Source organism: Erinaceus europaeus, chromosome 4, assembly GCF_950295315.1.
Source record: "Erinaceus europaeus chromosome 4, mEriEur2.1, whole genome shotgun sequence".
Lineage (NCBI taxonomy): Eukaryota > Metazoa > Chordata > Mammalia > Eulipotyphla > Erinaceidae > Erinaceus > Erinaceus europaeus.
Genome location: NC_080165.1, coordinates 92,423,526 through 92,436,492, shown reverse-complemented (window position 1 = coordinate 92,436,492; position 12,967 = coordinate 92,423,526). Strand labels below are relative to the sequence as shown.

The window sequence follows — 12,967 nt, the reverse complement described above, 5'->3', positions numbered from 1 at the left end:
TGTCAAGAAAGTACTGGTGGGGGTAGATTCAATATCTCAAGTTTTCTAACTGCCTAGACTATAGCCCTAAAGAAAAATACTAACTTTTGCCTAAACATTTTATGTCTTAGATTTGCAAAATGATCAAACTCTGATAATGGGATTAAATTGTTCATGGAGCTCTAACAATGTATCTGAAATATAGCTCTGCCAACATCTAAATCAACTATAACTTTACGCCAGACAGGTCAAGACCTTTTGACCTTGTAAGTATCTAAAATACAAAGAGGTTCAGACACCACTAAAAGAGTTCAAAGCATATTGAAGTCAGATATATTAGTATAGATACTAAACCTCACAACTAACCTTGTTATAATAATTAATTATTGATATTTTAACTCTCTCTAAGATTATAAGAAACCACTTGCATTTTCTTTAAGACCCTCATTTCTCCTAGTCCTAATACCTCTAGTACATACCCATACTTCTTGAAATTCCTTCTCTATGATTCTTTACCACCATACAAACTTTGTCTACTTCAATCAAATCGCTACTGGTGCTGCCACCTAAAATTATGCTGCTAATGAAATCCTACTGTGGACTGTAACCAGAGATACCAACCTGAGAAGTTAACCTCACAACTCTTCTAATTTGATGAGACCTTTCCTAACACATCCAAGTTAGATGGGCTAGTTAGGGTTTAGGGTACCCTATACATGTTTACAGGTATCCATAAACAAGGAGCAATTATATAACCAAAAGTCAAAGTACTCAATAATGGTTGAAGTCTCTAAAGAAGGCATCATAAATTCTGTAATTGATTGGACTTAGACCAAATTACCAGGGCAGCCTAGCAGAAAGGCCCAAAGAAGACAGATCCCAAAAACTTAACTCTGGCTGGGCTCAACAAATGATACTCAGTGCCTAAACAACCGCAAGAAAATCTATTACCAGATAAAGAGAGGACTACAAAAGTTGGATAAGACTAAGAGACTGGCCCACTTAATGATGGCCTATTTGGTCAGCATCCAGGGCCCTAGTTAGGGAATCTTTGGATTTCCATAAACATATAATGAGCCTAGACCTCTAAAGGCTCCCTCTCTCCACTACTACTGATCACTTCCATAAGGAACAGCATCTTATGGGCCCTCCCAGCACCTTTGCTTTACCATAAAGCAATGACAGCAGGGATAGCCCCAGTCTCCAAAGGGAGGCAGAGGGTATCCTGCCCTGCCACTTGAAAAAGGCTGATACTGAAGTGAGTGCAGCCTGAAAGGCTCCTCAGATGTGACCATGACCTATAATCTCAGACCAATAAGGACTTAGAGGTTACACAGGCTCTGGTGCTAAATATAAATACGTATTTACATATGGGCCCTGCAGCAGGTGGATGGAGGTTAATAGTTAATGTTAGCCACAGTTTTTTTTTTTTTACAAGAATGAGAGCTACTCCCTGCACTAATTCAACTTTTTAGCCCTTTATTCTGACATCATGCTCTCAAACAATATTCTTATCCAACCTCAGGCTAGCTACCAAACTCAAGTAAAACTACCATAGTTGTGTGCCTCCAGAAACATGCCTAAAATGGTTTTCCTAGCTTTCTCTTACCCTAAAACCCTTAATCTCATCTACTTTGGTTCCTGTTCATTAACCATTTTGTCTCAACTTAGCTCATGCCACCTTCCAGACACTAGGCTACAGATGCTACCATGACTCCACACGAACGTCTCTGGGTAGACGACCTCACCAATCTCCAGAGCTCTGGTCCACTAGGGAAAGATAGAAAAAGGCTAGGGCTATGGATCAACCTGTCAACATCCATGCTCAGTAGAGAAGCAGCTATAGAAGCCAGAACTCCTACCTTTTGCTCCTCATAAACAACCTTGATTCATACTCCCAGAGAGGGAGAAGTGATAGGATGAAGATAAGAGGGCTCTGCACTCCAGCTCCATCAGCACCCAGAGAGAGAAGGAAAAGGAGAGGGACATATGGAGGCAGCTATGATGTCATGAGTGGCTCAGAGGGGAAGAGAGGATTGAATCAGAAAAAGAAGGTGAAACTATTTATAAATATGGACAGATAGTTCTAGAGAAGATGGTTGTCACATGGCTACTGCCAGGATAGCCTGAGGGTGCTTCTTCCCGAGCTAGTGCTCTCTGGGTTGGAGAGAACTCAACTGGAGCCGATCTAGGCTGCTGCGTGGGAGAGGGATCAGGAACTCGTGCTGCACTAACTTTGCAGGAGATACACTCTGGAACTCTAGGAGCCGGAAAGCAATTTCCAAGTGTCTTTAATCAGAAGAGCAGCTGTATTTATACTCTCCAAGTAGGGTGGAAACAGGATGTGACATAGAGAGGGTGGAGCAAAAAGTGACTGGTGGAAGATCAGGGTGTGACAAGGAGAGGGGGCGGAGCAGGTGAGAATTCTACCACTGAACCACCAATGCCCTGGAGGGAAGGTGGTGCTTTATGTAAATGTAAAAGTGATTTATGTAAACAGACCGCAGCTTTGAGTGGGATCAAACTAATCTCATAGAGACATACTGGTGTTTAAGCCGGGGGGAGCTGGCATACTATCCAACAGGCTACAACCTTAGGAGAACTGTGGTGGATTGCAGTGGGGAGATTGAAGATTCAGAACTCTGGTGGTGGGAATGGTGTGGATTTATACCCCTGTTGACATATAATTCTCTAATATAAAAATAAATAAATAAGAATACACCTGATCCCACCTGCAGGGGGGTTGCTTCACGGGTGGTCTATCTTTCTCTCCCCCATCTCTCTTCTCTCACAATTTTTCTCTGTCCTGTTCAACAACAACAATAATAATAATAGCAACAACAAGGGCAGCACAATGGGAAAAATAGCCTCCAGGAGCAGTGGATTTGTAGGCACTAAGCCTGAGTGATAACCCTGGAGGAAAAATAAAATAATAATAATATACCTGATATGACCTTAATCTGTGTAAATACATAGAATTCCATTAAATTAATAATTAATAATAAAGAGCCTCTAACAACATCCTTGGTGTTTTCACTAAAAGTTCTGTCTTGGTAGATTCATTTCTTCTGCCTCAAGTTCAATTCATTATCTTGGCAAAGGCTTCTCTGTGAGTTGACTGTAAGACTCAACTGACACTGATCTAAGTTGAAAGAAACAGGGCTAGTCTCTGGGCCAGCACTGTGCTGTAGGGTTCTTTACCATATTGAGAAACTCCTAGGAACATGGGAAATCTTACTAATTTTCATTCAGTCCCTGAGGACATGGAGTTTCTCACTCAGAATATGCATTCAGATATATGTAAGAAGCATTTTTTTTAGTCAGAATTGCCAGATGTCTAGAAAATATCTCTAGAGTAATAGAGATTAAGGACTATATCACATCCAAAGAGAAAATAGGTGTCATAATATATACATTTAGAAGTTTATCATTAAATAAGAAATATCTAAGAAAAAAATGAAAAGACAATGCCAATTATGAATGGTAGGTGATATTGAAAGGATGTCATTAATCAGATACTCTTTCATTTCCACACAAGAGACTAATCTGACACCCACATATGTATGTACCTAAGCTTTCACCCATTTTACTCTCACTGCCTCTTCCTCTGCTATATCTGTATTGCTTCTACTCATTGGTTTTATCCTCCTAGTTAAAGGATGTGTTGTCATTGACATATGTGTGTGTGATATTTCCATATATACATATACATTTATAATATACATTATATATACACATATATAAAGACAAATACATTTACCCTGAACTTAATAAGTTAAGAAGTATATGAAGCACACAATGGAAGACAAGTGCAAACTATCCTCAATTTCATAGATTGCATTAGCCAAGAAATGAATTGACCAACATAACTTCATCTCTAAAGCATCTGATGCAAAGACAAGACTGTTAGTGTCCCAAACCCCAATTTCTAGCAGATACAAAAGAGCTAATCATGACTAAAAGATATATGAACTTCTCATAATGCTTGGCAAACACATATAAAATCCACTACAGTGTAAAAGAATACTGCTTGATTATACAGTTAAAGAAAGATGGACAAGCAGGCAAGGATTATAGCATAATGGCTATGCAAAGACACTTTCATGACTGAGGCTCTAAAATCCTAAGTTCAATGCCCAATACCACCATATGCCACAGCTGAGCAGTGCTCCAGTCTTTTGTTTTTGTCTTTTTTTTTTCTTAATTGGGGGATTAATGGTATATAGTTGGGAGTCAGGCAGTAGCACAGCAGGTTAAGTGCACATGGCACGAAGTGCAAGGGCCAGCACAAGGATCGCAGTTGGAGCCCCTCACTTCACAGGTGGTGAAGCAGGTCTGCAGGTGTCTCTCTTTCTCTCCTCCTATCTGTCTTCTCCTCTCTCCATTTCTCTATATACTATCTAACAATGATGACATTGATAACAACAACAATAAAAAAGGGTAACAAGAGAAAATAAATAAAAATAAATAAATAAATAAATATGGTATATAGCCAACAGTAAAATACAATTATCACTGCCTTCGTCTCTGTCTCTTTCTCTATGTTTTTCTATTTGTAACCCTTTCATTAAAATAAAAGAAAAGTGCAATATATTTTACAAATAGAGAAAGAATATATTACATAAAGTTGTCACAACCACTGGAAAAATAAGCTTAAACTCATGCACAGTTTTATTTGGTTTGACATTCTTGAAACAAGTAAAACTAGTTAGGTTGTAAGCAATATTACTCAATAAAATGATAGACCATTCATATTTTTTTAATTGTTCTATTAATGATTTTTTTCTTATTTGTGGTAGTGCTAATAAATATGCATTCACATTTAGTGGATGATAGTTCTACATGTTTTAATGGAAATGAAATTTACTGTAAAATATAGAACAGAAGCAAAAAATACACTGTCATATTTTGAGAAATATTCAGTTAATTAGGTGTCTTTTTATACACAGATTAACATGTCTAAATGAAGGCTTCCTTAGTGATTTTATATTACATCTTACTTGTATCTTCAATAGAAATAGGTGCTTCTTTTAGTATATCAATATTTATTACATATATGAATATTTAAGTATGGGGAGTCCTTTTCAATTTAAAGGGATTTAGAAAATTGTAACTTAGAACTAAAAATACTTCTAATTTTATGGTTAACCAGAATCTACTAAATCTTGGATATTTTTGAGAAAATATCAACCTCCACCATTTTATTTTTGTTATTATTATTCATGATAATGTGAGAATTACTCAGAAAAGAGGATGTCAATACATCTTGGATTATATTTGAATTTTGTCTTCATCTAATTTTATTTTGATTGTACTGTAATCTTTTAAGTTTATTATAAGAGTAAGTGAATAGAGGGATAAAAAAGGAGGCATTTGACTCCTCAATTTTATTTAGATTGCACAGTCTTCAGCTTTCCTAATAGGTTATTACACCAAATATAAGTGAATACACACACACACACACACACACACACACACACACATACATTTCCTGCCTCACACAATTTGACAATAGTTTTCTCTCAAGATTTTATATTCCAAGGTATATAAAACACAGTTTATGGACATATGGTCAACTCTAATTTTTCCTAACTATAAGTCACTCACCATGTTCACATCAGCATAACTATAATCACCACACTCAGCTCATAGTTTTGCAGAATTATGACACAAGATCATAGCTATTTAACTTTAGCAACACCAAATCTACCTTACTACTTAAATTCATTACATAAATAAATGAAAGGACAGATAAACTGAAAGCAAGCTACCTTAGAAAAAATATTTTATTTTATTTTTTTATATATTTGTATTTATTTATTTATTATTGGGTAGAGACAGAAAGGAATTGAGAAGAGTGGGGAAGATAGAGAGGGAGAGGAGGACAGAGAGACACCTGCAGCCCTACTTCACCACTTGTGAAGCTTTCCCCCTAAAGGCGGGGACCAGGGGCTTAAACCTGGGACCTTGTGCACCGTAAATTGTGTGCTTAATCAGGTGTGCCACTGCCTGGCCACTTATTTTATTTTCTAACCACTTTTTTATATTAAGGAACTAAAGTACATGTTAAAACACCTGGAAAATGGAATAATCATGAAGAATAAGAACGTAGCCCAGTATCTAAACATCAAAAATTTTAAGTCTATAAGCAGATCTTTAAGTTTTCATTTTATTTATTGAGCTATTTTTTTTTAATTTTTGTTGTTATTGTTGTTACTACTATGGTATTACTACTAGGGCTTAGTGTATACCTGACAAACCCGGCAGTCATTTTTCCTTCTTTTTAAATTTTATAAAACACAGAGAAATTGAGAGGGAGGGGAGTTAGGAAGGCAGAGAGACGCCTGCAATATATGCTTCCCTGCTGGTGAAGCTTCCCATGTGCAGGTAAGTAACAGAGCTTTGAATCCATGCCCTTGCACATGCTAATGTGTGCTCCTGTGCTCTAAACCAGGTGCCCCACCTCCTGGCCCCCAAGTTTTCACGTTTATTTTAGATAGTGCATGTGAATCAATATAAGTAGATTGACATTTGAGGTATGCACTGCTTATCTGGATGCTATTATAATGAGTACTTACCCATCAGTAAAAACTCCATTTGATCGAGTCATCAGTAAAGCTTCAATAGTAATATTCAGAACATTTTCCAGAACTCCAGTCTGTTGAGCAGTGACAACCTGTTGAGCTATACTCTGTAATTTGTTTCTTGATAAAGGCGGGATTAGTTCAGCATTCCTTACTGTTGGATGATCGCTAATTTCGATAGCAATCACTTTTGAAATAATTTCTGTAGTGGTTGTTCGTGGTATCTTATATGAGTTCTTCTCCATCATAAGAGTTCTACGATGGCCAACTCTGTAATAACTAGTGCAAGTCATAGTCGGACAATTTCGAGTTCTCTTTGCTGCATTATCAGCAATGGCCTTTAATGTAGTTTTTTTGCCAGACATTTCATGAATAAATCTAATTTGGTATTGGCTGATCTGCAGGAAAGTAGTCAGTCTTTCAAGGATCATAATTTCCCAGGGTTTATCTAAAATGGAATACTTTACAGTGAGAGCCAAATGAACAGACATGCTGGAATGTATTTCAATGGGTTCTTCTCCTTGTAGGACAACATAGAGAAGGTTGTCCATGATATCAAAATGGTTGGCACCAACAGATTCATCCAACAATGAAGGAGCTGACTGAACTGTAGTAGGTAAAATAAAATTACCCCCTAAAAAGACACGGGGACTCTGGAGCTCATGGTAGAACACAGACAAGAGAAGTTTTGAGGTATTTTTGTTCCCTAGTAGAAAAAATCTCAAAAATTGAGGAGTCTGATGCATAAAGCAGACTTTAGTGATTTTCCCAGTTGGTATGATGGAATAAAACATAGATATAGATTCTGAAGTAGAACAGAGATTGTTGGCATTTATACTAATAAAAGTGTCAACAAAGCCACCAGTCACAGATACTACTGGATATAATTTCTGCATTGCCCATGATGAATCAATATTGTCAAGAATTAAGATTACTTGGTCAGTTTGTTTGCAGATGTAACCTTGCATCACAGATTGGTATGTGCATTTCTGCTCTTCTCTAAATGTGCCTGTAAAATAAAAGTTAAGAAACTAATGACATTTGAAATACAATTTCTAAAAGTACTTACAATTCTTCAATTTCATCATCATCTGTATCCTCATGTGAGTTTAAAGAAATAATGGGCAAAATTTGAAAAGATTCAAACATGAAAATATAGTTATTTAATAATACAATAATGAACAGCAATTTAAAGGAATATACTATATAATAATCACTAATTAATGTTAATAATAATGTAAAAGTCATTTCCAATTTTATATAATCTCTCATTAGATGTAAGAATAATCTAAACCTCATAAAAGTGATAGAATTTTTTTTCTTCATTTTTTAAACTCTTCCTGAAAAATGTTAAAATAGTGGATCATCTTAAAAATAAAGCCGTCTGGTCCTGAGAAGGCTTTGGTTATTGTTTCAATATCCTTGCTTGTACTGGTCTGCTCAAGTTTCCTATTTCCTCCCTGGGATATTATATGATTCTAAGAATTTTTCTTTTTTCTTTCTTTCTTTTTTTTTTTTTATTTAAGAAAGGATTAATTAACAAAACCATAGGGTAGGAGGGGTACAACTCCACACAATTCCCACCACCCAATCTCCATAATCCACCCCTTCCCCTGATAGCTTTCCCGTTCTCTATCTCTCTGGGAGCATGGACCCAGGGTCATTGTGGGTTGCAGAAGGTAGAAGGTCTGGCTTCTGTAATTGCTTCCCTGCTGAACATGGGCGTTGACTGGTCAGTCCATACTCCCAGTCTGCCTCTCTCTTTCCCTAGTAGGGTGTGTCTCTGGGGAAGCTGAGCTCCAGGACATATTGGTGGGGCCTTCAATCCAGGGAAGCCTGGCCAGCATCCTGGTGGCATCTGGAACCTGGTGATTGAAAAGAGAGTTAACATGCGAAGCCAAACAAATTGTTGAGCAATCATGGACCCAAAGCTTGGAATAGTGGAGAGGAAGTGTTAGGGAGGTACTCACTGCAAACTCTAGTGTACTTCTGCTTTCAGGTATATATTTTGCAGTAGTTTATGGATACGTGTGAACATAGGCTCTCTCTCACAGAAACTGGTGTATGTCTAGGTTATGGGACTTTGTTAGAAAGTGAACCACCTGAGATGAAATTAGAGTGTACTATAAAAGGAAAGGTCTCACCTGAGTAATGAAGCTGAAGGGTTGTCATTCCACACGTGAAGTCTCTGGACACAGTCTGAGGTGAAGCATGTTGAGGTGGCAATCGTCAGGTTGTGATCAGCGGATGCAATATTACTTGATATGGATTGGGAGAGGCATATGGGAAAGTGGGCCCTATCCAAGGGTTCCAGGACTGGGGGAAGTAAGGGCTCTATATGGAGATGTGAGTTTCCTGCTGTCTTAGGATTCAAAAAGACAATCAATAGTTAATGTTATCATCACATTATTTGGTAATTGGGTTAACTTTGAAAAGTCCTTTTGTTATGGTTTGCTGTACAGTATCCAGTATCTTGTATATAGCTGTGCTATTGGATGCTTCTGATCTACTTGGTCTAGGCTTTTGAGAGAGTCTGTATATCAATTACACAGCCTATATATTGAAAAGATTCAGTTTGTGTCTTGAAAAACTTCGAGACATACAATCAATTTTCCCCCTTGTATTAATTAACTAGTGCACTCACCAACCTCAAGAATTACAGTAGCAACTGAAGCAAGTATTGAAGTACTTTAATCGTTACCAGTTAGCCAAACAATTTTTCCAATCCATGAAAAAATAGTAACCAAATTCCAGTGAAGAAAGAGAAAAGAAAGAAAGGATAGCAAGAATAGACAGTTATGCAAATCTACTATCCACTGTATATTCTAGGGGTAACAAGAGGGGAAAGGGAGTTAGAGCAGAGATACACACATAGAGAGTTCACTCTGAGTCAGATTTCTTCCCCAAAATAATTCACAAATTCAGAAAGGCAAAGAAGAAGGAACAAGTGTATGACAAGATTAAAAAAAAAAGAGAGAGAGAGAGAGACAAGAGAGAGAAAAGGGAAAAGATAAGAAAAAGTGCTGTAATTAAAGATCAGTGAAAGGAAATTCCCAAATGTGTATCAGTGAATTCAAAAAAGCACACTGTTTGGTGGTGTGGGGCTGGGGGCTGTGACTTTAGAACCTGTAGGATTAAGGAAGAAGGGATGACAAGAATGAGAAAAAGAAAAAAAAAAAGAAAGAGAGAGAGAGAGAGAGAGAGAGAAAGAAAAAGATAAGAAAAAGAACAGTCATAAAAGGGCAGTGAAAGGAAAGGGTTTTTTTTAATGTATTTATTTTTAATTATTTAATTAGCTATGCGGGGTGAGGTGGGGGGGGTTGGCTACTTAGAAAGAAAAAAGGCCAGAGGTTTCAGAAGGGTGTAGACTTAGAATTAATGATACTCCCTGGTGGGACAGGAATTTGGTAAAGAAAAGGACTGGTTATGGGGGGGGGGTGTGAAGGAGGTATGCTTGAAAATTAAAAGAAAGAAAAAATTTTTTTTTTCCTTTTTTTTTTTTCCCTTTTTTCCCTACTCTAATTCTTATAACTTAATTCTAAATTAAGTTATAGTCACCTCCTTGGTGTCACCACTAGGACCCCTTATTGGCTGGCCTGCTAAAGGCAGAAAATCCTAGGAGATGTGGTCAGAGCTCAGCCACTAGCAGCTTCTCATTCTGCCATCTTCTGGGAAAACCCCCACCTTTTTTTTTTTTTTTTTTGCCTCCAGGGTTATGACTGGGGCTTGGTGCCTGCACTAGGAATCCATTGTTCCTGGAGGCTATTTTTCTCCATTTAGTTGCCCTTGTTATTGTTGTTGGATAGGACAGAGAGAAATACAGAAAGAACTGGGAGTTAGAGATGGGGAGAGAAAGGCACCTGCAGACCTGCTTTACTGTTTGTAAAGTGATCCCCCTGCAGGTGGGGTGCTAGGGGCTCAAACTGGGATCCTTAATTCAGGACTTGCGCTTTGAGCCATGTGTGCTTAACAGGTGTGCTACTGCTCTGTCCTCGATTCTAAGAATTCTTACATTGATTCTCCTAGGCTTTCCAGATTAGTGATATAAAATTATTCACAGTAGTCTCTAATGATCCTTTATATTTCTGTGATATTATAATCTCTCCTCTTTGATTTATGATTCCACTTATAGTCTCTGCATGCTTCTAAATGAGTCTGGTTTAGAGTTTGTCAATTTTGTTTTCCCTTTAAATAACTAGCTCTTTGTTATTATTTTTTTTAATTTTCTTTATTTATTGGATAGAGATAGTCAGAAATTGAGAGGGAAGGCGGCAATAGAGAAGGAGAGAGGCAGAGAGACACCTTTAGCCCTGCTTCAGCATTCGCAAAGCTTTCCCCCTGCAGGTGGGGACCAGGGCTTGAACCTGGGTCCCTTCACATTTTAACATGTGCGCTCAACCAGGTGCGCCACCACCCAGCCCCAGAACTAGCTCTTAACTTCATCTGTATTTTGATACTTTTTAAAGTTTTAATAGACACATTTTAAAAAATGTATTAATTCCACCAATCCAAAATGTCCTACCTATAAACGGCATTATTTCTGTTCTGCATCTACCAGAACATTTTTTATCTTCCAACAACAAAAGGAATTTTAAAAAATAAAACTGATGTTTCCAAACATGTACTGTACTGTTTGAACTTGTCTCAATTCAAATTCATTGTATAAACCTAAAATTGGAACAAATAAAGAATGTTATAACTAATAAAAGATATATGACATTTGAGTAAAGTCAGGTCTTGAATATCTCTACATCCTTCGTTAATCATGTGGTTAGCAAATCATCTGTAGCAAAGTTTCCAGTAGCATCAATTAAGTTACCAAAATGTTAATTCAGAGTTTACTGTTGTCTCAGTAATAAGAGTAAGAATAGAAATATCCAAATCTGTAGGGCGAATTATGAAAGATTTCAAACTAAATGATAATTAAAATTTTAGCATAGCAAAATTTGTATATGGCATATCGTTGTGAAAACATGTCTTTAAAGGAAATTATAATGTTAAGGCCTAATATTTTTAAATGACAACTGTCTGGGGACTGGTCAGTAGCACAGTGGGTGAAGCACACATGGTGCAAAGTGCACAGACCTGTGGCATAAGGATCCCAGTTCGAGTACCCTGGTCCCTACCTGCAGGGGGGTCACTTCACAAGCAGTGAAGCAGGTCTGCAAGTGTTTATCTTTCTCTCCCCCTCTTTGTCTTCCCCTTCTCTCTCAATTTCTCTCTGCCATATCCAACAACAATGACAGCAACAATAATAATAACAACAACAATAAACAACAAGGACAACAAAAGGGAAAATAATAATAATAATAACTGAGAGCAATATGATACTTTTTTTATAAGAAGAACCAGCCCAAAGAAAGTAATATAACACTGGAAATAATGAGGTAGAAAATACAGTAAAACACAAAAATGAAGTAATATAAACTATGATTCTATTTTATCAACAAATTGACTCCTCATTAAGCTGACTGTGATAAGACAAATAAAAACTGAATTACCAACTTCTGGGATGAAAAAAGAATTATTACTATAGAAGTTACGTAGGTAAAGTTTAAAAACTGTTGTAAGTAAACTTTATGAGGACAAATTCAGCAACTTAAATGAACTAGACCAATTACTTGAAGAACAACACAAGATAAAACAGACAATTTGAATTGATCTTTGTTTCTTGAAGAAACTGAATTCAGTAAACTGCATAGCAAATTATTTAAAATAATGGTTGAACAGTCAAATATAAAAATAATTGCCAAGTTTCCTGTGTGTTTTCCTCTATGATTATAAAATATAGAAAGCCTACTATTACATCAAGAATCGTCCCCAAATGCATGAGCCAGCATGAAGTTAAATGCATAATCTTGCTACCCATATAAATTGTGCATTGACTGATCCCATGATGTATCGATCAATTCTACAGTCATTTTTTTTTCAAATGATATAAGTAGAAGGCCTTCCCTCACAGAAAAATTCTTGAATTGCACATACACTTTCCCTCTTTTTTTTTTAAACACATTTACTCTTCTTTTCCAGATATATGTTTTCCAGGTATATGTCATTGGTTAATCTTGCTCATTCCATCCAGGGATATAGATCTCTGAATTTGTCTTTCCTGATTTGGTAAGTTAAGGGAGTTAAGTTCTTTCAAAGTAGGGCTAGAGAATTATCTCACTGTTCTGCCATGTGCCTGACCTAAATTCTAGACTGGTCTCTATCATACTGAAGAAAACTTTGGTGCTATGATCCATCTATTATCTATCACCTCTCACTCTCTCTCTCTCTCTCTCTCTCCACCTATCTATATATCTTTATCTCTCTGCTTCTCTGTCTGTATCAAAAACTAAATCTTTTAAAGTAACTTCTCAAGTTGTCATGTGTATAGTATTCACAAAACTTTAACTTTTAAT

General features: G+C 36.8%; 1 protein-coding gene across 8 annotated transcripts in view; it reads right to left on the bottom strand.

The window, feature by feature from the left end:
- Positions 1 to 12,967, bottom strand: part of PKHD1 (PKHD1 ciliary IPT domain containing fibrocystin/polyductin) — a 617,401-nt gene that overhangs the window by 49,123 nt on the left and 555,311 nt on the right. For 6 of the 8 annotated variants that reach the window (XM_007516520.3, XM_060190048.1, XM_060190049.1 and 3 more), the window contains one exon: positions 6,558 to 7,572. The exons of 1 other annotated variant lie outside the window; for it this stretch is intronic. In XM_007516520.3, coding sequence (XP_007516582.1) covers positions 6,558 to 7,572 — 1,015 coding nt within the window. The remainder of the gene's footprint in view (positions 1 to 6,557; positions 7,573 to 12,967) is intronic. One more of the 8 variants, XM_060190053.1, reaches the window with a different exon arrangement.